General features: G+C 43.6%; 1 protein-coding gene across 1 annotated transcript in view; it reads left to right on the top strand.

Moving 5' to 3' along the window:
- Window positions 1-21,178: 21,178 nt before the first annotated feature.
- The window catches only part of ren (renin), a 69,056-nt gene continuing 64,104 nt past the window's right edge, over window positions 21,179-26,130 (top strand). Inside the window, exon 1 of the mRNA XM_078546386.1 lies at window positions 21,179-21,291. Coding sequence (XP_078402512.1) covers window positions 21,236-21,291 — 56 coding nt within the window. The 5' untranslated portion in view covers window positions 21,179-21,235. The remainder of the gene's footprint in view (window positions 21,292-26,130) is intronic.

The following is a 26,130-nucleotide window of genomic DNA, read 5'->3' as shown; positions in this document are numbered from 1 at the left end:
TGACAGTTCGGGGGGGCGCACAGCTGACACAGCTGCGCGCCCGCCGAATTGACAATCTAAATGACGCGCGGTGACGTCGGGACGCCCGCCCGATGTCACCGCGCATCATTTTATGCTGTCCCCGCTTGCCGACGGGAAAATTCTTCCCCAGGTGTGCTCTCGCCAACTGTAGCAAAACATCCCTATTTTTATATTCTATTCCCTTTGCAATAACTGACAGCAGTCCATTTGCCTTCCAAATCACTTGCTGTACCTACATACTAACTTTTTGTGGTTCATGTACCAGGACACCCAGATCCCTCTGTACCACAGAATTCTTCAATCTCCCTCCATTTAAATAATAAACTGCTTTTCTATTCTTCCTGCCAAAGTCTGTGTTTTCTCACATTATACTCCATCTGCCAATTTTTTGCCCACTCACTTAACCTTTCTAAGTCCCTTTGCAGACTCCTTATGTCCTCTTCACAGCTTATTTTCTTACCTATCTTGGTGCCATCAGCAAATTTAGCTACCACCCATTCACTCCCTTCATCCAGGTCATTGATATCAATTGTAAATAGTTGAGGCCCCAGCACTGATCCCAACAGCACTCCACTCATCATATCTTGCCAATCTGAAAATGACCCATTTATCCCTAGTCTCTGCTTTTTATTAGCTAACCAATCCTCTCTCTATGCTAATATGTTGCCCCCTCACCATGAGCTCTTATTTTGTGTAGTAACCTTTGATGTGGCACCTTGTCAAATGCCTTCTGGAAATCTAAGTTAAGCACATCCACAGGTCCCCCTTTATCCACCTTGCTTGTTACTTTCTCAAAGAACTCAAATAAACTAGTCAAACATGAGTTCCCTTTCACAAAACCATGTTGACTCTGCCTGATTGCACTGGGATTTTCTAAGTGCCCTGCTATAACCTCCGTCATAATAGATTCCAGCAATTTCCCCATGACAGATGTCAAGCTAACTGGCCCATTGTTTCCCCCTTTCTGTCTCCTTCCTTTCTTGAACAGAGGAGTCGCATTCATTATTTTCCACTCTGATGGGACATTTCCAGAATTTTGGAAATTAAAACTAAAATTAAAATTAACTTAGAAGGAAATATTTAAAAAAAACTTAATAGAGAGGGTGTCCTCCCTCCTTAGATTAAAAGTTCCTTCTACTTCTATTTCTTGTATTCAGTGTCCGATAATGAGGCCACTTCCAGTATCATGGGCAGTAATGCTATTCACAAATATTCTTTCACCATTATAACAGTTCATGTAAAAATTGCCTCACCTGACATGAGAGTTCTATTGGGATTAATGGGCGGAATCTTCCTGATCCTGCAGGGGGAGGGGTGGTTTTTAGGTGGGACTGGAAGAGAAGTCAGGAATCGCTTGGTAACACGGAACTTGAACGTTGCTGAAAAAAGAGATATGCTGCTGAAGCTTTACATCTTGCACTCATCAGGACAAACGCAAGGGGCAGAGCCTTCTGTCTGGCATGTGGGGGCGGGCCCCGCACGCCGACAGGTAAAATGACGCCCCGTGATGTCGGGTGTGAGTCCCAACATCACTGCGCGCCATTCCGATCTTTTGTTTGGCGGGTGTGCACCGGAGTTGGCTGCGTGCCCGCCGAACTGTCAAAGGTCTGTTAAGGCCACTAACAAACCAATGAAACAAATTGACAGGGCTGCCCGTCCAACCTTAAGGTCGGTGGGGGGGCGCAGGCGAAGAGCCCAAGCGGCCTTCGAGGTTTGCATGAAACCTCATCCGCGGGCGGGATGAGGCTTCATGAAGGCTTTATTAATGAAATAAAAAGTTTTATGACAATTCGTAAACACGTCCCAGCTCATGTGACACTACCACATGAGGGGACATGTCTGAATAATTTTATTTTTTCTTTTTTCCCAACTTTTATTTGAACTTTATCTCCCTGAGGCAGCTCTGTGCCTCAGGGAGATTTCTGCGCTCTTTCGCACGCACACCCCGACTCTCCCTCCTTCCCCCTACCCGCGCAGGTAGTGCCGAGCGCTACCGGGCGTATGTCATGCTGGGCGGGCCTTAGTCATCCCGCCCACATAAAATGGCGGCGCACAGCTGATCGCGGGCAGCGATTGGGTCCGCACCCGTTCACACCCGCTCCCAACTGGCCTGCCCGACGGGGAGAAAATTCTCCCCAAGATTGCCAAACTTCAAACTATCACAACAATTTATACTACAAGAGAAAAAGGTGCTGATTGGTCGGCAAGTCGACGCTGATTGGCCGAGGTGTTGCCATTGGAGAGAGCAATGGGGAACTATGAATTGCAAAAGGCTAGTGTGTGGGTACAGGAAGCAATTAGGAAAGCTAATAGAATGTGATTGTTTATTGCGAGGGGAATTGAATACAAAAGTATTGAATACAAAGGGCAGAATATTGCCGTCGGTGTGCAGGGGCAGACCTGACATGTCGACTCCGTAAAATGATGCGCAATGAGGTCGGGTGTGCATCCCGACGCCATGGCGCGTCATTTCGATATTTCGTTTGGTGGGCGCGCGCCTGCTAAACGATCAATGGCCTATTAAGGCCACTAAAAAAGCAATTAAAGCTATTAGCAACGTTGCCTGTCCAACCTTAAGGTTGGCGGGGGGGCAGGCAAAGAGCCCAAGCGGCCTTTGCGTTTTTCAGGAAACCTCATCCACGGGCGGGGTGAGTTTTCCTGAAGGTTTTATAAAAAGATTAATTAAATTTTGCAAAATTCACAAACATGTCCCAGCTCATGTGACACTGTCACACAATGGGACGTGTTTAAATAATTTTTTACTTCCTTTGTTAAAAATTTTTATTATCAACTTAATCTCCCTGGGGCATGCGCATGTGTGAAAGAACTTTCCCTCATTCCTCCGTCCGCACAAGTCACGCTGAGTGCTTCGGAATGCATATTATGCTGGGCGGGGCCTTAATTGGCCCGCCCACGTAAAATGGTGGCGCGCAGCCGATCGTGGGCGGCGATTGGCTCCGCACCCGTCCCCGCCCGCTCCCACCGAGCCCACCCAACATAGGTAAGATTCAGCCCAAAAGTAGAGAGGTTATGACTCTGAAGAAGGGTCATACAGACTCAAAACATTAACTCTGTTTCTCTCTCCACAGATGCTGCCGGACCTGCTGAGTTTTTCCAGCACTTTCCGTTAGAATTTGAGGTTGTGCTTCAGAGCGCTGGTGAGATGACATCTGGATTATTGTGTGCAGCACTGGTCTCTTTATTTAATGAAATATGTAAATGCATTGGAAGCAGTTCAGAGAAGGTTTACTAGACTAATACCAGGAAAGGGTGGGTTGTTTTTGAGGAAAGGTTAGACAGGCTAGGCTTGTATCTACTGGAGTTTAGGAGAGTAAGAGGCGATCTGATTGAAACCTTTAAGATGCTGAGGGTTCTCGACAGGGTGGATGTGGAGAGGACGTTTCCTCTTGTTGGAGAGTCTAGAACTAGGGGTCACTGTTTAAAAATAAGAAGTCGCTCATTTAAGACAGAGATGAGGAGAATTTTTTTTCTCTGAAGGTCGTGAGTCTTTGGAATTCTCTTCCTCAAAAGGCAGTGGAAGCAGAGTCTTTGAATATTTTCAAGGTAGAGATGGATAGATCCTTGATTAAAAAGGGGGTGAAAGGTTATTGGGGTAGGGCGGAGGTTACAAGCAGATCAGCCATGATCTTATTGAATGTTGGAGCAGGCTTGAAGGGCCTTGTTTGTATGTATGGATGGATGGGTAGGCTCCCTAAGCTACTGGCTAATTCAAAAAAAAGTGCAAGGCTTGAACATTTTCTTTTGATTGCAGAGAACGAGCCCCTGTGCATTTAAGCTGGAAAAATTAGCGTTGGGTCAGTGGGCTGACATGTTCCTCCTCCAAGTGGTCTATCCAAAAGTGGGTCAGAGGTTACCTGTCCAGAAGTTGGGGGGGTAGCTAATTTGAATAATTAATTGTCCATTTGCAGGCGGATTGTGGAAGATCCCAGTTGGCTGGGCTCCCCCAACTGAGGGTCAAGTGACTTGCCGGCAGCTGGCCTGGGGGATCTGTGAGGCCTCCTGTTCTAAACCCCCCTCCGCCGCTCTGGAGCAGCATGGATCAGCAGGCTACAACTGTGGCTGCAGGCCATCAGGTGGATGGGTTTCTCCTCCACTGGGGTAGACTGGCAGCTGTGGCCAGAGTTTATTTTAAAAAAAATTCTAACCTTCTCAGGGGGCCCCATCGTGCAGCGGCAGTGCTTGCCTCTGTCAAGCGACTGCCAATCTTTCAAGACAGCAAGTCTGGTTGGGCCTGCAGGCTCAGGGATCCACCCACTGTCCTGTACAGGTCACAAGACTCCACCCAGTATCTCACCTGGCTCTTTAACAACAACCACTTGTATTTACATAGCACCTCCAATGAAGTAAAACATCCCCAAGGTGTTTCACAGGACTGTTGTCAAACAAAATGTGGCACGGAGCCACATAAGAAGACATTTGGACAGCTTGGTCAAAGAGGTAGGTTTAAGGTGGTGTCTTAAAGGAGGAGAGATGGAGGTAGAGAGGTGGAGAAGTGTAGGGAGGGAATTCAAGAGCACAGAGTCTAAATGGCTGAAGACGCGGCCATCAATTATGAAGCAACAAAAATTAGCGACACTAAGAGTTGGAGGAGTGCAGAGTTCTGTAGAGCTGGAGGAGGTTAGAGATAGGGAGGGATTTGAAAACAAGGATTAAAATGTTGATGAAAAGAGAGGCATGACTCTGCTTTGCTAACCAAGCAGCACCCTTTTCTTCTGCAGCACAAATTGTTGTGATAGCTGGAAATTTGGCATTCCTGCATTTGCCCTGCTAAGGACAAGGTGAAAAGCTTCAGAAACAGGTCTCTCTTATCAATAATTCTAAATATTCTAATTCAAAGTCTATACCACCAAGGATGAGAATCTTAAAATTGAGGCTTTGTAGGACCAGGAGTCAATGTATGTCAGTGCACACAGTGGATGGGACGTGGTGTGAGTTAGGTTACGGGCAGCAGAGTTTTGGATGAGCTCAAAGTTAAAGAAGGCGCAAGGTGGGAGACAGTCCAGAAGAGCATTGGAACAGTCGAGTCTAGGGGTAACAGCAGCATTAATAGCCCGGTAAAGCAGCAGGTATTTTAAGCAGTTTAGTTTTATATTACTGAATTGTCTGATTGCCTTCAATATAATAATTTTGGTAGAGATGTGGGAAATCAGTTTGATAGATGTACAGGGAATGTACTCTTGATAGACAGGCAATGTCGCAGAAAGTCAGATCCATGCGTAATAGGACCACTCTAGACTGACCTCCAGACCCACGCACATCACTGGGAGGAATTCCAATTTTCCATGTTTGGGAATCTTGGTGAATATAGCACAGCAGGACCTTGCATAGCTCTGTGCTGAACTAAAGCTTGTATTGGCGTAGGACTGGAAGGAAGGGTTTGGAGCTGACAACCCGTCACATACCACAAAATAATCTTCACATTCAGGACAGCTTTGGACACAAGCTATTTACAATGTGTCGCAAGTGCCTGATTAACTTTCTTAGTATTTGCAACTATTTTTTACCACTAAATGCACACATTCCATAAACAGGATCAATGTTTCAAACACATTGAGGGGGATTTTAACTCCCAAAAATAGGTGAGGTTTGGGTTGGGTGGGATGTAACAATGTTCAAAGTCTCAAACTCAACCCCATTATATCTTGACGCCATCTGTTTCTGTTTTTAATGGAGATGGGGGCAATCAACCCTCTTCCTGGGGACAGGTTGATCATTTAAATATTATAATGAGGCTCCAAACCTCAAATTTAATCTCCATTTTAAATGTAAACAGGAATATCAGGAAACCCATCAGCTGGAGGGAGGCAAAGACTGCTGGATTCTGCAGGTAAGCATCTTTCGTTGTAGCTGCTGGATCTAGAGTCTCTACTTTCTTTGCCCTCCCCCTCCCAAATGCAATCAGATAATGCCCTTCACCTCGGAGCCATGGTCCTCCCCCATCCCACCAGCTGCAAACTTTATGACCCCTTTGGCTCATAACCAGCCAGCTTCTCAACCTGGTGCATTGTGGCCAGGAAAGGAAGACCGATGATGTTAACCAAGTCCTGGCATTCAACTCGGCAGTACCTGAGGGGAACCCATTCTCCTGGGGAGCTGCCTCACTCACCACCACCTTCCTCCCACCCCCACCCCTGTAAATATCAAGGCAATTGCCGATCTTTTAAAAGACCTGGATAGCATTTCCTGATGTAACACTAAACCATACAGATCAGGAAGGGGCTAGGTTCAATCCTTGGTATCTGTTGCGATGGCTGCTCTCCTCCTGAGCAGCAGTTTCAGGACTCCAATGGTCTCAGTTTCCTTTAGACTAGGAAAGTCGGGGGTGTGGGGGTGGTGGCTGGGGGTGGAATGAAAAAACATGAAGCCCCACTTCAGGTCAATGTCCAGCTTCCCTGTGTAGGAAAGCACACGTGCGGATGATTGGATTGGACTAGGTTGTAATAAAAACAGAAAATGCTGGAAAATCTCATCAGGTCCGGTAGCATCTGGTGGAGAGAGAAACAGAGTTAACATTTTGAGTCTACATACTCTTCTTCAGAGCACCTAGGTCTAGGACTAGGGCCGAGGACTATGTTGTGATGCCTACGGTCAAGTAGCTAAACTGCTTGATGCATGAAAAGCGCCCATGAGGTTACCAGTGGTATCTGTGGAACCACGCACCAGCATTACTTAGTACTGTCAACAGAGGAAGGGGAACTATGAGCAGGACTGGCAAGTAGGATTGGAAAGAAAATGTGGTTGAAGATCGGGGAGATAATTGCCACCTATATATGATGGTTCATACAAAACTAGAACAAGGTAGGAGTCAGCAGTGAAAGTTAACTAGCTGGATTTGTAAGTGTGGGTTTTAAGACTGGTTTAATATTTTGTCATTATAAGCAATTAGCCCTGGGAGGAAGGTAAATTCTCGTAGCTCTTTGTATTTTTAAAGCCTCCGCATGGCTGCTTCACTTCTTCCAGGGTTGTTCACGTTGGGCAAAGTTATTCTGTAGGCTCCAGACAGAATGGGATTGATGGGTCTAATAATCCTGTTACTTATTTATGTCCTTATGACTGCGTACAGTTTTTGTAAATGGCTCAGTCATTAATGAATCATTTCATATGATTAATATCCCTGTCCCCCCATTTATGCAGGCCTCATTGCCTTCTTTTACAAAGCATGACTGAATATTAGGAATAAGAAAGTGACTTTCTCTCTATTTAAGGTTTTCCTTGTACAAGAAAGGAGGCGTTACAGAGAACAGCAACCAAACTCACAACCAGTGTGGAAAGGGTGAAGGGCTTGGGGCCTGAAAGAGTGGACTCAGAGATATTGTTCAAACATTAAAAATGCTTAAGGGAATAGATTAATTGAACCCAGCTAATATCATAGAATCATATAGCATAGGAGACCATTCAGCCCATTATATCTTTGTCAGCTCTTTAGAAAAGCTATCCAGTTAATGCTAGCTCCCGCTCATTCTTCATAGGCCTCTCTTTTGAATGTTGCTATTGAATCTGCTTCCTCTGTTCTTTCAGGTAGTGCATTCCAGATCACTACAAATGGTTGTGTAAAAAAAAATTTCCTCATATTGCCTCTGGTCCTTTTGCCAATCACCTTAACTCTGTCCTCTGGTTCCCAATCCGTTGTTCACTCTTCCCCTTCATTTACTCTCATAAAACCAATCAGCGTCTCGGATACCTTTACCAAATCTCCTTGGAACTTTCCCTGCTCTAAGAGGAACAGCCTCGGCTTCTCTAATCTCTCCACATACTGAAGTTCCCCATCCCTAGTTTCATTCTGGTAAATCTCTTCTACACCCTCTCCGAGACCTTGACAGCCTTCCTAAATTTTGGTGCTCAGAATTGAACACATTACTCCAGCTGAAGCCTAATCAGTGTTTTATAAAGGTTCAGCATAACTGACTTGCTTTTTTACTGCATTCCTCTAGTGATGAAGCCAGGGATTCCATGTGCTTTGCTTAACAGCCTTCTCAACTTGGCCTGCCACCTTTAAAGATTTGAGTACATGCAGCCCCAGTTCTCTTGGATCCTGCATTCCCCTTTAAAATTGTATTTAAAAAAATTTGATCCAGGTGGTGGTGTTCCCATGTATCTGCCGCCCTTGTCCTTCTAGATGGTAGTGGTCATGAGTTTGGAAGGTGCTGCCTAAGGAGCCTTGGTGAATTCCTGCACTGCATCTTGTAGATGGTACACACTGATGCCACTGTTTCTCATGGTGGAGGGAGTGAATGTTTGTGGATGTGGTGCCAATCAAGTGGGCTGTTTTGTCCTGGATGGTGTTGAGCTTCTTGAGTGTTGTTGGAGCTGCACTCATCCAGGAAAGTGGAGAGTATTCCATCACACTCCTGACTTGTGCCTTGTAGATGGTGGACAAGCTTTGGGGAGTCAGGAAGTGAGTTACTCGTCACAGGATTCCTAGCCTCTGACCTGCTCTTGTAGCCACAGTATTTATATGGCTTGTCCAGTTCAATTTCTGGTCAATGGTATCCCCCAGGATGTTGGGGGATTCAATGATGGTAATGCCATTGAACATCAAGGAGTGATGATTAGATTCTCTCTTTTTGGAGATGGTTATTGCCTGGTACTTGTTTGATGCAAATGTTACTTGCTACTTGCCAGCCCAAACATGGATGTTGTCAAGGTCTTGCTGCATTTGGACATGGACTGCTTCAGTATCTGAGGAATCATGAATGGTGCTGAACTTTGTGCAATCATCAGCGGACACCTCCACTTCTACCCTTATGATAGAAGGAAGATCATTGATGAAGCAGCTGAAGATGTTTGGGTCTAGGACACTACCCTGAGGAACTCCTGCAGTGATGTCCTGGAACTGAGATGACTGATCTCCAACAACCACAACCATCTTCCTTTGTGCTAGGTATGACTCCAACCAGCAGAGAGATTTCCCCCTGATTCTCATTGACTCCAGTTTTGCTAGGGCTCCTTGATGCCAAATGCGGCCTTGATGTCAAGGGCAGTCACTCTCACCTCACCTTGGGAGTTCAGCTCTTTTGTCCATATTTGAACCACGGCTGTAGTGAGGACAGGAGCTGAGTGGCCCTGGTGGAACCCAAACTGGGCATCAGTGAGCGGGTTATTGCTAAGCAAGTGCTGCTTGGTAGCACTGTTGATGACCCCTTCCATCACTTTACTGATGATGGTGAGTAGGCTGATGGGGCGGTAATTAGCCAGGTTGGATTTGTCCTGCCTTTTGCGTACAGGACATACCTGGGCAATTTTCCACATTTTGCTGAGTGGGTGCCAATGTTGTAACTGTACTGGGTGGGGCAGCTTGTTTAGGGGCGTGGCATCTTGCCAACCGAAAATGACCCATTTATGCCTACTCTGTTTTCTGTTAGCAAATTAATCCTCTATTCATGATAATATGAGACTCCATATGCCATGAGCTCTTATTTTGTGTAATAACCTATGATGTGGGACCTTGTCAGATGCCCTCTGGAAATCCAAGTACACCACATCTACAGATTCCTCTTTATCCACTTTGCTGGTTACTTCTTCAAATAACTCTAATAAATTAGTCAAACACAATTTCTCTTTTGCAAAACCAGGTTGACTCTGCCTGACTGCACTGAGATTTTCTAAGTGCCCTGCTATAAGCTCCTTAATAATAACTTCTTCATGGCCTTGCCTCTCCCTATCTCTGTCACCTACTCCAGCCCTAAAACTCTGGAGGCCTTAGTGCTCCTCCATTTCTGGTGTCTTGCTTCTCCAGGATTTTATTTGCTCCACCATTGGTGGCCAGAGATTCAGCCCTAGAGCTCTCTCCCTAAGCTTCTCTGACTTTCCATCTCTCTTCCTTTAAGTTGCTCACTTATCCTATTGCCCTTTATGTAGCTGAGTACTATCCGGTCATTATCACATTGTTGTTTGTGGCAAAATGAAGCAAATTGTCTGCTGCATTTTCCTACACTTCAACAGTGACAACACATCAAAAGTACTTCATTGGCTGTAAATTGCTTTGGGATGTCCTGAAGCCACAAAAGATACTATGTTAATGCCAGTTTTTTTTTTAAGTTTGCTTTGTGTATTCTGTGACTTCAGGAATGCTGTGTATTGTTTCAAATTCTCTTCTGCAACGTTGACACTCAATCCAGCATATAAAACCAACTGATGTTCTAATAATGATTGAGGAGCTGGGTAGGTACTGAAGTCTGAATAAGTCATCTGTCCTCAAGAGTTAAACTCCCTCCTCATATAAATGGCAGAAACAGTTAAAGTAAAAGATAATGGGATTTTTTTTTAAGAGACTATGTGGATTTTCACTTAACACTCAACTAACCATCTAAGTTGATTTTCTGTTCTCTTAAAAGCAGTAAGCCCAAGGTTGAAAGAAGACATGAGCAGACATGTGAGATTTTCCTAGCTTAATTCATTTTAATAATTTCTCTAAACACTCTATGTTGATCGAACCAATTTCTTAGCCAATATGTATTCCTCACCAAACATAATTTTAAAAAAACAGAACATTATCACATTGTTCTTTGTGAGAATTTACAGTGTGCAAATTGGCTGCCATGGTTCTTACGTTATAATGTTGACTGCAATTTAAAAGTATTTCATTGGTTGTAAAGCACTTTGGGACATTCTGAGTTCGTGAAAGATGCTATCAAAATGCAAACTTTTCCCCTTTATTCCACAGGGACTTGCTATCGGCAGGGTTCCTATCATGGTAGCTGTTCTTAAAGGGCTGCCACTGAGATGTAACGGTGAACTTTCTATTTTATCTTCCACAGTCACGTCGGCAAAGGTGGATGTAGTAATTGAAGTTATAGCCTTTGCTACTGCCTATCAGGGGTCACATGATTGTTCTTGGAGACGCTGACCAATGAGCCCTAAGTAATCCAGGGGACATGGCTTTCTAGTTGAGGACCTGGTTCAAGCATATAGCTTCTGAAAAGCTCTCTGTAATAAAGTTATCTATTTCAAGTACGTCAGGTCATTGGCAACGACTCGTGGAACTTTCCAACATGCGAGCGGATAATGAAGCCATGGGTAGCTAAACCACTGAACTGAGTCAAGTTAAGATTTCACCAAAGAGAAATTTGGCCAACTGTGAAATCAAAATGAAGGACGAGACAAAACTCTACGGCTAACAGAAGAAGAAAAGACAGAAATCTGATCAGAAAGGCCAATTAGCTATGTCTCCAGAACCCTCTCTGCAGCCGAGAAGGGTTATTCCCAACTAGAAAAGGAAGGTTTATCAGTGACATTCAGAGTGATGAAACTCCACCAGTACCTGCATGGATGACATTTCACCATTGTGCCGGACCATAAATCATTCATGGGTTTATTCAGTGAGGATAAAGCCATTCGGCCTATAGCCTCAGCAAGAATTCAACGTTGGGCTTTGATATTATCTGCATATGAGTATACCTTTATGCACTGTCCTGCCTTACAAATGCGGACACACTCAGTCGTCTCCCGTTACCAGATAGCATTGTACATGCTTCAATGCCACAAGAAGTTGTCCTTGTACTGAATTTCTTGGATGTTTTGCCTGTGTGTGCAAAGCAAATTAGGAATTGGACAAAGAGAGATCCAATTTTGTCGAAAATCTGAGACCTGAAGAGATGAGACCATTCCAGGCACGGAAAACAGAGTTAAGTTGTCAAGATGGAATCTTATTGTGGGGATCAAGAGTTGTCGTCCCTTCACAAGGAAGAGAACCACTCTTGACAGAGGTTCACAGTGCGCATCCAGGCGTATCGAAGATGAAAATGCTTGCGCAAAGCTATGTCTGGTGGCCAGGCATTGACAGTGACATTGAAAGATGGTCAAGCACTGTCTCCATTGTCAGCAACAACAGAGGTTGCCTGTTTCAGCTCCACTGCATTGGTGGGAGTGGCCTGGTCAACCCTGGGTTAGATTGATTATGTAGGACCGTTCTTAGGTACCATGATCTTATTGATTGTAGGTGCGCATTCTAAATAGATGGATGTGTATGAAGTCAGATCACTAACATCAAGCACAACTATTAAAAAGCTGCGTCAATATTTTAGTGTACGTGGCCTACCGGAAGTCATCGTTTTGACTAACAGGACAGTCTTCACCAATGCAGAGTTTCATAGATTCATGAATTTAAATGGAATCAGACATATTAAAACAGCACCATTACATCCCTAATCAAATGGTTTAGCTGAGGGAGCCGTGCAAACTTTCAAATCTGGAATGAAGAGGTTATTAGAAGGTACTCTAGAAGCTCGACTTTCCCGCTTTTTTCACAAATATCATATGGCACTTCATTCACCGCCGTCTGAATTATTGATGAAATGCTGTCTATGTACAAGGTTAAGTCTGGTGTTTCCAAACTTAGAGGGTTAGGTAAAGAAGAACAGGGTTATCAAAAATTGAATCACAATATTCATAGTAAAGGTTGAAGATTTACTGTAGGAGATACAGTTTTTTCTCATGCAGAATTTTGGAAGTGGACCGTGTTGGATTCCTGGTACAATTGTCTCAGAAACTGGTCCCTTGTCCTTCCAGGTGGGAGTGGAAGGCTGAATTGTTCGAAAACATGTGGATCATCTTAGGAATAGAGAGACATTCCAACAACCAGCTATTCCTCCTGTGAATAATGTCGAACTATCAATTCCTGAGGCGATGTTCAATCTAGAATAGACATGCCTGATGTCTCTGTAGAGTTGCCTGACCCCGAACTGTCACTTTCTAATGATGTATCAGATGCTGCAGTTCCTGATCATGTCGATCCAGTGAAATAACCTCAAGTGGTAGAGCTGCACTGTTCTAACTGAATAAGGAAACAACCTCAGAGACGTAATCTTTAATCACCTGACTTGTATATGTTGTGGGTTGTTCAAATATTCTCTGTAAGTAGTAAGTGTAAAAAACGAAAAGGGGAGGAAATGTAGTAATTGAAGGTATAGCCTTTCCTACTGACTATCAGGGGTCACGTGATTGTCCGGTACGTCAAGTCATTACAGTGGGTGAAGGTATGGTTCTGCCCCAATCCAGTATGAACCGGATTGCTCCGGAAATTTCCAGGCAGTAAGCTCTCAAGGGCCATGAAGTGATGGTGAGAAAGCACCCCCCTCCGTTAGATCTTCCCTACAAGCCTGGTGTCTCACCCCCTCTGCACATTTCCCTCGAGGTGCCTGTGGTGGGGAAGAGACTGTTGTCCACCTCCTTATGGAATGTGCCTTTGCAAAGCAGGTCTGGAAAAAGATGCACTGGTTTTTGTCGGGGTTCACCCTGGGCAGCTCTGTGACACAGGACTCTGTGCTCTATGGGCTTATCCTGGGGATGCACACAGAGACAAACATCAACTGCAGCTGGAGAATCATTAATTCAGTGAAAGTCACTCCTTGGCCTGCTCACAAATTGCTGATCTTCCAGTGCAAAGAGTTCTCCTTGACTGAATGTTGCAGACTGGCACATTCCAAGGTCCAGGACTACGTGCTGAGGGATGCACTAAAGCTTGGGACAGCCGGCACAGGGGGCGCCACAGGGAAAGGTCACTGTCTAAGACCTTTCTGCCAGAGGGCACCGAGGGGCTGGAAAATTTGTGGTACCCCCTCGCGCTGTATGCCTAACATTGAATATGGATACCAGAGCTAGACAGATTCTCGATTAACAAGGGGGGGTGAAAGGTTATTGAGGGTGGGCAAGAATGTGGGTTTGAGGTTACATTCAGATCAGCCATGATCTTATTGAATGCTGGAGCAGGCTCGAGGGGCCGAGTGGTCTACTCCTGCTCCTAATTCATATGTATATATGTATAAAAAAGTAGTGAAGCTGTATTGAGGCACCTCAGAGATGAATATGCTGTATCAAGGAAAGTTGAATTCTATTGTACCTGTTGTCATTTTTTGAATTTGAACTGTTTTGCCCCAGCTCTGTGCCTGACATGGGATGTATATTGCAAATATTAAATGAATTACAATTGTACAGAGACACCTACGAGTGGAACACATTGTCGAATTTTATGGCACTTTCTATAATTTTCAGGTTGAAATGTTCTGTGATGTATTTTTGCAAATTTTATAAATAAAGTACAATTTTGAGGGAAAAAACAATGAAGTGATTGTAGGTTTACTTGTTTCACACAGCCCGAGAGGGTGTTCCACCCTGAACTCATCATCACATTGGGAAAAGGCTCCCAGTTGGTAATTCTGATAAATTATAGGCTTAATGAGGCTTTGACTGACAAGTAGCATGAGCCTCTTTGGCAGGTAATGAGCGATGAGGGGCCAGGTTGGAGCAAATCATAAGTCTACAGCTTAAGTTCACAGTTTTCTGGCATTCATTGGTGTTAATGGTTAGAGAGATCAGGATAGCAGCTTTGAGATGAATCCGGTTCTGATACTGAACTGATTAGGGAGGGATAAGAACAAAAATAAAAATGCCTGGAAAAACTCAGCAGGTCTAACAGCATCTGCGGAGAGGAACACAGTTAACGTTTCGAGTCCGTATGACTCTTCAACTCGAAACGTTAACAGTGTTCCTCTCCGCCAATGTTGTCAGACCTGCTGAGTTTTTCCAGGTATTTTTGTTTCTTTTTTGGATTTCCAGCATCCGCAGTTTTTTTGCTTTTATCTTTGATTAGGGAGGGAATTTTACTCCACCTGCTGGCTTTTGGAGGAACTGCATTATATAGCTGCACTGTTTCTATTGGGGAGGTGTTGGTGCAGTAGTAATGCGATGAGTACTCCAGAGACCCAGGCTAATGCTCTGGGAGCATGAGTTTCCACCATGGTTCAATTAATTAATAAAAATTCTGGAATTAAAAGCTAGTCTCAGTAATGGTGACCGTGAAACTGTCATTGATTGTTGTGAAAACCAATCTGGTTCACTAATGTCCTTTATGGAAGGATATTTGTCGCCCCCCTAGTCTGGCTAAATGTGACTCCTAACTGCTCTCAAGGGCAATTATTGATGGGCAACAAATGCTGGCCTTGTCAGTGATGCCCACATCCCATGAAAGAATGATTTTTAAAAAAATCATAGAGAGTTAAGAGTACATTCGGCCCATCATGCCTATGCTGCTCTTTGAAAGAGCTATCCAATTTGTTGTAGAGTCTTGGGTGTAGCTCAGTAGGTCTTACTAAGGCATTCATAGTCTTAGGTAGTTTAACGATAAGTATTTATTAACTACTAGAAACTATGTACATAGGCACAGCAAAGGTCCAAGTTGGGAGCTGTCTCCATGCTTGCATCTACACACAGCTCTGTCCTACACTACGCTGACCACTAAGTGCAGGTCATCTGTTCTCTTACATCACTGCGCGGACAGCACTGTACTCAGTCCCACGTTAACCCTTTATGTGCCAGACCCTTATGTGACACAATTAGTTTTACTCCCCTGCTCTTTCCACATGGCCTTGCAAATATTTCCCCTTTTGAAGCTTATTATTGAAAGTATATACCTATCTTTACTTTTTAACAAAGTTGGTACCTCCATCAATGGTACTATATTTTTTAATTCGCTTCAATTCCATTTTTTTGACAGAAGGATAATTTGCACTTCAATAATTCTACTCCGTGACCTTTTAGAACAGTAGCAGCTCATTACTGCCGGAACAATAGGTACAAGCCAGAACTAAAATTGAATATTTGAATTGCAAACATGTCCGATAAATGGAAATGTACAAGCATTGTCCTGGTTTGATGTAGTCATGCACATTGCAAAAGCTTTGAGAAAAATCAAAACAAAGAACATCAGGTATTGTGTGGTGTAGGGTGGAGCCATCTGTCTACCTGACTTATTCAGACAAATGATCCATTGCAATGCCCAAATATCCCCATTGTCAATCTATAACTCCAGTGACCTAGCGTTTTAACTCTATTTGTCACTCTGTATAGTCTCCAAAATTATGAGGTGCTTTGATAAAGGAAATGGGTAGGGATTGTTTCTACTGGCAGGAGGGTCAGCATCACCACAAAGGACACAAATTTAAGATAATTTCCAAAAGAACTGGGGGGAATTGAGAATTATTTTACCCGGTGAGTTGTTATGCCCTGTCTGAAAAGGTGATGGAAGCTGATTCAAAGTAACTTTCAAATGGAAATCGGACATAAACTCGTAAAGGAAACATTCGCAGGGCTATGGGGAAAGGGCAGGGGAGTGGGACTGTTTGGATAGCTCTTTCAAGGAGCTGGCACCAGTACAATGGGCCGAATGGTCTCCTTCTGAGCTGCATGATTCTATCAAGCGCTTTTCCAGAGAATAACCTAAAATAAAGTTTCGGAGGGGTGGGGGAGGATGGGGAGGGGGTGGCGCAGTGGTATTGTCACTGGACTAGTAATCCAGAGACCCAGGGTAATGCTCTGGGGACCCGAGTGTGAATCCCACCACGGCAGATGGTGAAATTTGAATTCAATAAAAACTTGGAATTAAAAGTCTGATGATGACCATGAAACCATTACTGGTTGCCATAAAAAAAACCCCATCTGGTACACTAATGTCCTTTAGGGAAGGAAATCTGCTGTGCTTACCGGGTCTGGCCTACAGACTCACAGCAATGTGGTTGACTCTTAAATGCCCTCTGAACAAGGGCAGTTAGGGATGGGCAATCAATGTTGGCCTAACCAGCGACGCCCACATCCCATATCCCATGAAAGAATAATAAAAAAGAGACATAAGATTCTGTGGGCGTCTGCACTGTTATGGAGGCAGGGTTGTACAGACCCAGTAACATGTTAGACAGGAGAAGGTTATCTGGCTCACCCTGCAAGGAGCTCCCATGGGCCCCTCAACTGATTCTGAAACTAATAGCCTGGCTTCCCTTTGCGTGGAATTTAATGTTTGTGGCAGGGTTCCCATCAAACACACAACGATCAATTTTGTGAGGCCGATCAATCAGGCACTTACACGGGCAGCAATGGGCCCCCGGTTTAATTAAGCCCAGTGGAGGGCGGAAATCCTGCCCTGATTGCCGGCCAATCGGAGGCCAGCAGCTCTTCAGTACCGACAGCGCCACCGTGGCCATGGCCAGTACTGCACCAGGGCTTTCACCTGGGATTGACAATAAAACCCTGGAGAGAGGTAAGTATGGGCGGGAGGGGGTTGCTGGCTACTTCAGGCCTCCAGACAGAAGGCTGCCCACACTCTGGGCATTCACACTCGGGTCCCCAGAGCATTCCCCTGGGTCTCTGGATTACTAGTCCAGCAACAATACCACTACACCACTGCCTCCCCATCCCCCTATTCCGCCCGGAACTTGACTAGGGTAGTCAGGAAGCTGGCGGGGTCTCTACCCCACACCTTCCCGCCCAATCAGTCAGCCTCCAAAGTCGTCTCCAGGTGCTGGAGGGTGTTGGGCATTAAATTCCGCCCAAAGCAGAAATACACCCCGTCCTTTTTTAAACCCTGCCATAGCTTTCTGTTCCAGCACTGCTGCTGGTAATCTCTTCCAGAATTGTATCGGCTTTTTTTACAAAATAAAAGTAGTCCTAATTTTTCTATTTCTTTCTGACCCCTCTTAACTTCACAGAGCCCTTCAATCCTGACTAAAAATATTTGATCCAATTTTTTTTCCATTCTTGTGAATACGTTAAAGACCTCAATCAAGTACTCCCTATGTCAAAAGGATAAAGCGCCAGTGTAGACAACCTTTCCTCTTTTGGCTCAGTAACCAGTTTCACAGCCTTACTCTGGATTCCCTCCTCATCTTGTCTCTAAAGCAGAGAAAAAGATGAAGATGGCAGAAGAATGCTGCGGATGCTGGAAATCTGAAATAAAAACAGAGAATGCTGGAAAAACTCAGCAGGTCTGGCAGCATCTGTGGAGAGAGAAATAGTGTTGATGTTTCGAGCCCATATGACTCTCCTTCAGAGCGGATGAAGACACATTTAAGCCAGATGCAACTTTGAAATCTTATCCTTTGATGAATAAATCACAGCACAAGCTACACATTCCAGAATGTGTTCACCTGACACAGAATAAGTGGTTACACACGAACATACGAAATAGGAGCAGAAATGGACCATTCGGCCCCTCGAGCCTGCTCCGCCATTCAATAAGTTCATGGCTGATCTGCTTGTGTTTTGAATTCCACACCCATCTACCCCGATGACCTCTGATTCCCTTGCCTAACACGAATCCATCTCCCTCTGCCTTAAAAATATTCAATGACCCCCACCTCCACCGCCTTCTGAGGCAGAGAGTTCCAAAGTCACACAACCCTCTGAGAGAAAAAAATTCACCTCTCTCTGTCTTAATTTTAAAACAATGCCCCTTAGTTTTGGACTCATCCAGCAGAGAGAACATCCTTTCCACACCCACCTTGTCAAGACAGTTCAGGATCTTATATACTCAATCAAGCCACCCCTCACTCTTCCAAACTCCAGTGGAAACAAGCCAAGTCTGCCTAACCTTTCCACATAAGACAACTCACTCATTCCAAGTTTAGTGAGCTATCTATCAAACTCCCAGATCTTTCCCTTGTTCTGTCACCTCAATCACATTACAACTCCACACTTTCAATTCTTCTACTAATCTCCTGACTTTGCATTTATATGTGTTGAATAATATCTGGCCCACTTCCATTTATTTGACCTGTCCAAATCCCTTGTGCCTAAATTCTTCTGTGGCTTTGTCCCTACCCTATCTCTGTAACCTTCCCCAACACTGTGCAACATCTGTATTCCTCCAATTCTAGCCTCTTGTGTATCCCCAGTTTCCTTCACCCACCATTGGCAGCCACTCGTTCAGCTCTAGACTTGTGAATTTCCTCCCTGAACCTCCTTGGCTGTCTACCTCTCTCTCTCTCTCTCCCTCTCCCTTTCTCTCCTTTCAGACACTTCTTAAAACCTCTCTTCTTGACCAAGCTTTTGGCCATCTGTTCTAATATTTCCTTATGTAGCTTGTGGTCAGATTGGACTCAGAATGTTTTACTTAAGATCCCACAGGAATGCAAGTTGTTTAGACATTGGTTAGCAACATTGATCACTGGTGTCATCTTATACATATGACAGAATATGTTGTCCTCAAGTCTTTTTTTTATAAACATTATTCTTAGATCAGAAGAGACCTTCAGCTGTGGCCTCTTTAGCAGTGGCAATATAGAGACACCAGAGAAATGGTGGAATTACTGAATCACTACTTAATGATTAAGTATTATTACAATAACAACCATTACAATGATCCCTTTGGGACTCTATCTGCATTTGGTTTCCACTCTGATATCTCTCTGTCCACAATCAATCTTTGTTGTTTGCTTTTCACTCAAGTTCCACTTTGCCAGTTACCCCAGGGGCTCACACTTTGTGTGCCAGCCCTATTACCCAGGATGCCCTCAAATACCTTCCTGAAAACCAGGATGAAAACGTCCACTGCTTCATCTTATTCACGAACACCACTGAGAACCACAGCTCACTTGTGTTCGACATCTTCAGTGTAGAAAAATACCCCCAGATGCTGCGCAGGTGCACAATGAGACAAAAATGGTCACCAAGCTAAAGAAGGTGGTTTTCCTGAACCTAAGTTGGCATTCTCTAGCCTGATCCTATCTTTTCTATGATCTGTCATGCTATGCCTCATTGAAGTCTCTATCACTTTCCATGGATGGACATAAGGCTCACAGTGTTTAGTTGAGGATTTCTCCTGTTTGAAATATGGGTTTCAGAATTGCCTCCTTACAATTCATTGAGATGTTTCCTGATTCCAATGAATTTTGAAAGGTATCGGTCAGAAAATCTGCAATTGCTCCAACCAATGGTGAGACAGTGACGTAGTGTTAATGTCACTGGACTAATAATCCAGTGTCCAAGGCTAATGCTCTGGGGACATGGGTTCAAATCCCACTATGGCAGCCAGTGGGATTTCAATTCAATGAATGAATCTGGAATTAGGAAGCTTGTCTCAGTCATGGAGCTATCATTAACTGTTGTTCACTACTGCCCTGTAGGGAAGGAAATCTGCCATCCTCACCCTGTCTGGCCTACATGTAGCTGCAGACTCACAGCAATGTGGTTGACTCTTAACTGCCCTCTGAAGACCACTTATTTCAAGGGTAGTTGGGGATGGGCAACTGGGTCTTGCCAGTGATGCCCACATCCCATGAAAGAATAAAAAAATTCCACCAATGCCCATATGTGTTGGAGTTGGCTGCGAAGCCTTTATTCATCTTAAAATTCCTAAGCCTTCCTACTCACCTTCTCCTGTGATACTAAGGGTGTCTGGTTACTCTCCCTTTTATACCTCAACTAAGCCTCTCTTTCCCCTTCACTGATAAAACAGTCATTAAGTTGTGATTCAGTAATTTCTCTGGCATCTCTCTATTGCAACTGCCATAGAGACCATTATCCTTATCTCTTGCTCCTTTTCTAATCCTCATCCTCATCTTCAAATCAAGCCTGGCCCACTCCTCCAGTCTTGGTCCCTAACACTTACCCTTCTACCTTTCACACTACTATTGGTCCCAGAGCCCTACTCTCTGCAACTGCCTTCCTAAACCCTTCTGCCACTCCACTTCTCTCTCCGTTTTTAAAAACTTCTCAAACCCATACTTCTAACCATGCTTACAGTCATCTCCCCTAATTCTCATCTGATGGCTTGGCAACAACTCTTTTTTTTTTCACTGCCTCTCCTATATAAAGTGCACTGGCACAGTTTCTGTGTTTAAAGACATTCCATAAAGGAAAGATTTTATGATCCTATTAAATCGCTAGATTTCAGGAGGATTGTAAAATGATGGAGGGTTTTGATGGGGTGAGTAGGGACAGATTTGGGTAACTATCAGCTTCATCAGGGCTACAAAGCTAATGGAATCAAAGTGCCCAGCCACTGTGCATCCTGCCTTTCCTTCCCTGCATGGAATTCCACTTAATCGCTGTGCAATCATTTTGGAATAAAATCTCCCTGAAGTCAATTGAGGCTCAACAATTAAAGCTCGGTATATAGAATAAGAAGGCACACAACATTGTAGTCTCATACTGTGAATGCTCAGTAGCTTAAAGAAATGTACCATCCTCTTAAGTGTTTAGTGACACTCGTTGGGTTTGCTGCATACATGTCCAAGCTGCCAGACAGTTTGATAGGGGCAGGGCAATAGACAGAGGGGTTGGGCAATAGCCAATGAGAAGGTGGATGGCGAAGCTGCAGACGATGCCAAGTGACTATAAAACTCACAAGAGATAGAAACTTTACACAGATCAAAGATTGGAAAGTGAGCAAAACAAGAAGACCGAAGCTTATAGCACAAGACTTACAATGAAGTGGCTGTTAGTTCTTTGGTGTCTTTGTACCTCAGCATATGCTTTAAAAAGGTAAGAGCCTCTGTTGTTGCCTTACAGTTGGAAATTTTGACGCTCATTTAATATTCAGTAGCAAAACAAGACACAGCTGAACAAATATTGAATGCAAGTCTGAATTGATTGAGTATAATTATTCTGAGCTCTTTAACTATTGTGTAGAAGATTCAATAGTACACTTAACAGCTTCTGTGTGAACACAACATTTGACAGCGACTTGTCAAAGTTATTTTGTGTGACTGACCGTGCTGAGGATTAGTTGAGGTGAAGCTAACACTAGGTGCCACTTTTGTTGTCAATGTTGGGAAGGCTGCTTCATGTAACATAGCGGAATTGCCAAAGTGCTGTTTCGCCATTGTTAATTTGTTCAAAATTTAAAAATTCGGTTTAAAAATATTAGAGCGAGAAATTGAAACGACAATCTTTTGATGCCCGTATAATTGCTTTCATTCCCTGGGGTATTGTTGTACCCTCAGTGAAGGAACAGAATTTGGCAAATAGTGCAAATTTTCACGCTCCATCAGAATTTGCTTTTATCTACTCGTTGTGGGTGTCAAGGCAAGGCCAGCATTTGTTGCCCATCCCAAATCACCCTTGAACTGAATAGTTTGCTAGGCCATTTCAGAGGGCAGTTAAGGGTCAACCACGTTGTTGTGGGTCTGGAGTCACATGTAGGATGGCAGATTTCCCCTCCCTAAAGAGCATTAGGTTTTTATAGTTTTGTATGATAGTTGAGACTAGCTTTCAATTCCAGATTTGATTAATTGAATTTAAATTCCACCAGCTGCTGTGCGTTCCCAGAGCATCCATCTAGGCCTCTGGATTACTAGTCCAGTGACATTACCACTATGCCACAGTCTTCCCCTCTCTTCTGTGCTTCCCTTGCTTAGTGGCCAGCTTAGAACTAGGCAAGGGAATCAAAGGTCATCGGGGGATAGATGGGAATGTGGAATCTGAAACACAAGAAGATCAGCCATGATCTTATTGAATGGCGGAGCAGGCTTGAGGGGCCGAATGGTCTACTCCTGTTTCTATATCTTATGTTCTTATGTAACTACATCTTAACAATAAGATGTTGTTCTAATAAACTCCCTTTGCATGCACAAAAATCTGCCTTATTTTATTCTACGTCATTAGGCTATGGAGAAGCAAGCTAAGGCTTTCTCACTAAGAATTAAAAGGTTGGCTGCGATGTCTCAAACTGAGGTGAGTATGGGTGATGGCAATTGCTCCAAATGCTATCTCCTGCCCCCTGCGCCCTATCTTCAAAGCAATTTAATCTTTGGAAGAAGCCAACTTGTGCGCTGGGGCACAACTCCATGTATGCTGCCCACACTCCAACACCTCACCCACATGGCATTCCTTCATGTAGAATCACCATTACTCAAAAAAGCCACCTGGCTGTGAGTTTGTTCATTGGTCAAAACTTAGTCTGAGGCTTTGAAACTGGAGAATAGAGGAGTAGAGGGTTCTGGGGAGGGGATACGTAGGCTAACAAAGCAAAAAGATATAGCAGCCTTGCAGGACAGCTATTTAGGCAATGATACCCAGAGTGTGACAGGAAGGGACAGGGTGCACAAACATAAAAAAATAACTGCAAATAGGGTCAAAGGAGGAAAAAATTGTAAAAAGGCAAAATTAATGGCGTTTTACTTAAATACTTGCAGTATTCGGAATAAGATAAATGAATTAACGGCACAAATAGAGGTTAATGGGTATGATCTTATAGCCATTACGGAGACATAGTTACAAGGAGATCAAAGCTGGGAACTAAATATTCAGGGGTATGTGACTTTTCGAAAGGACAGGCAGGAAGGAAAGGGTGGTGGGGTAGCTTTGTTAGTACGAGATGCAATAAGCACAATAGCAAGAAATGATCTTGTATTGGAAGATGTAGAATCCACATGGGTGGAGGTAAGAAATAACAAAGGGAAGAAGACACTGTTGGGAGTAATCTATAGGTCCCCTAGCAGTCGCTATATTGTAGGACAGTGAATAAATCAGGAGATAATGAGGGCATGTAAAAAATGCAGTACATTAATCATGGGTGACTTTAATCTTCATGTAGATTGGGAAAATCAAATTGGCAGAGGTAGCCACAAGCAAGAATTCATAGAGTGTATTCGGGATAGTTTCCTAGAATAATATGTTGTGGATCCAACCAGGGATCAGGCTATTTTGGATCTGGTAATGTGTAATGAGGCAGGTTTAATAAATGATCTCAGAGTGAAAGATCCCCCAGGAAACAGTGACCATAACATAGTAGAATTTACAGTCAGTTTGAGAATGAGAAACTTGGATCGGAAATAACTGTGCTAAACTTAAGGGTAATTACAATGGAATGAGGGCGGAGTTATCTGGAGTGGACTGGGAAAGGAGTTTAGCAGAAAAGACGATTGATGAACAATGGCAGATGTTTAAGAAAATAGTTCATGACTCACAACAAAGATATATTCCAGTGAGGAAGCAGGGTTCTAGGAAGGGGATAGACCAACCATGGTTAACCAAGGAAGTTAAGGATAGTATCAAATTGAAAGAAAAAAAACATACAATGTGGCAAAGATTAGTGGTAAGCCAGAGGATTGGGAAAGTTTTAAAAACAAACAAAAGATGACCAAAAAAATAAAGATGGAGAAAATAAACTTTGAGGGTAAACTAGCAAGTAATATAAAAATGGACAGTAAGAGCTTCTTTAAGTATATAAAAAGGAAGAGAGAGGCCAAAGTGAACATAGGCCCCTTAGAGAATGAGAATGGGGAAATAATAATAGGGAACCAGGAAATGGCAGAGGAGTTGAATAAATACTTTGCATCAGTCTTCATGGTAGAAGACACTAATAACAAAATACTAAATAATCAAGGGGCAAAAGGGGGCGGGGGAGAAAATAAATACAATAATGAATACTAGAGAAAAAGTATTACGGAAACTAATAGGGCTAAAGGCTGATAAGTCCCCTGGACCTGATGGGTTGCATCCTAGGACATTAAAGGAAGTAGCTATGCAGATAATGGATGCAGTGATAGTAACCTTCCAAGAATCCTTAGATTCTGGAAAAGTCCCAGAGGATTGGAAAACTGCCAATGTAACACCCTTATTGTAAAAGGGAGGGAGACAAAAACAGGTAACTATAGGCCAGTTAGCTTAACATCTGTCATTGGGAAAATGTTAGAGTCAATTATAAAGGATGTAATAGCAGAGCATTTAGAAATGCATAATATAATCAAGCAGAGTCAGCATGGCTTCACGAAGGGGAAATCATGCCTGACAAATTTATTAGAATTCTTTGAGGAGGTAACAAGCAGGATAGATAAAGGGTGACCAGTGGATGTAATATATTTGGATTTCCAAAAGGCATTCGATAAGGTACCACACATAAGACTACTTAATAAGATAAGAGCCCATGGTGTTGGGGGTAGCATATTAGCATGGATAGAGGATTGGCTAACTAATAGAAGACAGAGAGTTGGGATAAGGGGAGCATTTTCAGGATGCCAACCTGTAACTAGTGGAATGCCACAGGGATCAGTGCTGAGGCCACAATTATTTACAATATATGTTAATGACTAGGATGAGGGAAGTGAATGTACTATCGCCAAGTTTGTGGATGACACAAAAATAGGTGCGAAGGCAAGTGGTGAGAATGACACAAAGAGTCTACAGAGGGATATAGACAGGTTAAATGAGTGGAAAAAAACATGGCAGATGGAGTATAATGTGGGAAAATGTGAGGTTATGCACTTTGACAGGAAGAATAGAGGAGCTGAATATTATTTAAATAGAGAAAGACTGCAGAAAGCTGTGGCACAGAGGGATTTGGGGATCCTCGTGCATGAATCACAAAAATCTAGCATACAATTCATCAGGTAATAGGGAAGGCAAATGGAATGTGGGCCTTTATTTCAAAGGGAATGGAGTATAAAAATAGGGAAGTCTTGCTAAAACTATACAAGGTACTAGTTAGACCACACCTAGAATATTGTGAAGAGTTTTGGTCCACTTTTTAAGGAAAGATATAAGGAGACAGTCCAGAGAAGGTTCACTAGGTTGATCTCGAGTATGGGGGTATGGAGTTTAGAAGAATGAGAAGCGACCTTATTGAGACATATAAGATTTTTAGGGGGCTTGACAGGGTAGATGCTGAGAAGTTGCTTTCCCTTGTGGGAGAGTCTAGGACCAGAGGGCATAATCTCAGAGTAAGGGGTCGCCCATTTAAAACAGAGATGAGGAGGAATTTCTTCCCTCAGAGGGTAGTGAATCTGTGGAATTCTTTACCGCAGAGGGCTGTAGAGGCTGGGTCGTTAAGTATATTCAAGGCTGAAATAGACAGATTTTTAATCAGTAAGGGGATCAAGGGTTATGGGGAAAAGGCAGGAAAATGGAATTGAGGATTATCAGATCAGCCATGATCTCATTGAATGGCTGAGCAGACTCGATGGGCTGAATGGCCTACTTCTCCTCCTACGTCTTATGGTCTTACAGAGAATGCGTACTATTGTGCCAAAGTTTGGGCAGAGTTTGAGGGATCACAATGGGTGCAAATTTTCATTCTTCATTGTAGTATTGTTTTAATGGGAATGGAATATTTAAAAAAAGGGTTATTCTTCAGTAAGTGACAGCTGGCTCTTTCATGGGATGGTATCGCTGTTTAACCTGATGCTGTTCACCCACACAGACATTAACAGCAGGGGATCAGGCAGCAGAAGTAGAAACTAGCCTAGGGCACTGCGGCCAAGTTCCTCTCCAGTCCCAAACTAGAGTTCAAGCCTGGGAGCAGTCTGAATGTATGAGTTTTTTGTGCATGATCCAATTGAGCTTATTGTGTGGGACTGGGAAGAGATGCAGTCATTACTGGTG

The sequence above is a fragment of the Cetorhinus maximus genome, chromosome 8 (assembly GCF_964194155.1).
Source record: "Cetorhinus maximus chromosome 8, sCetMax3.hap1.1, whole genome shotgun sequence".
Classification (NCBI taxonomy): domain Eukaryota; kingdom Metazoa; phylum Chordata; class Chondrichthyes; order Lamniformes; family Cetorhinidae; genus Cetorhinus; species Cetorhinus maximus.
This window is presented reverse-complemented; position numbering and strand designations above follow the sequence as displayed.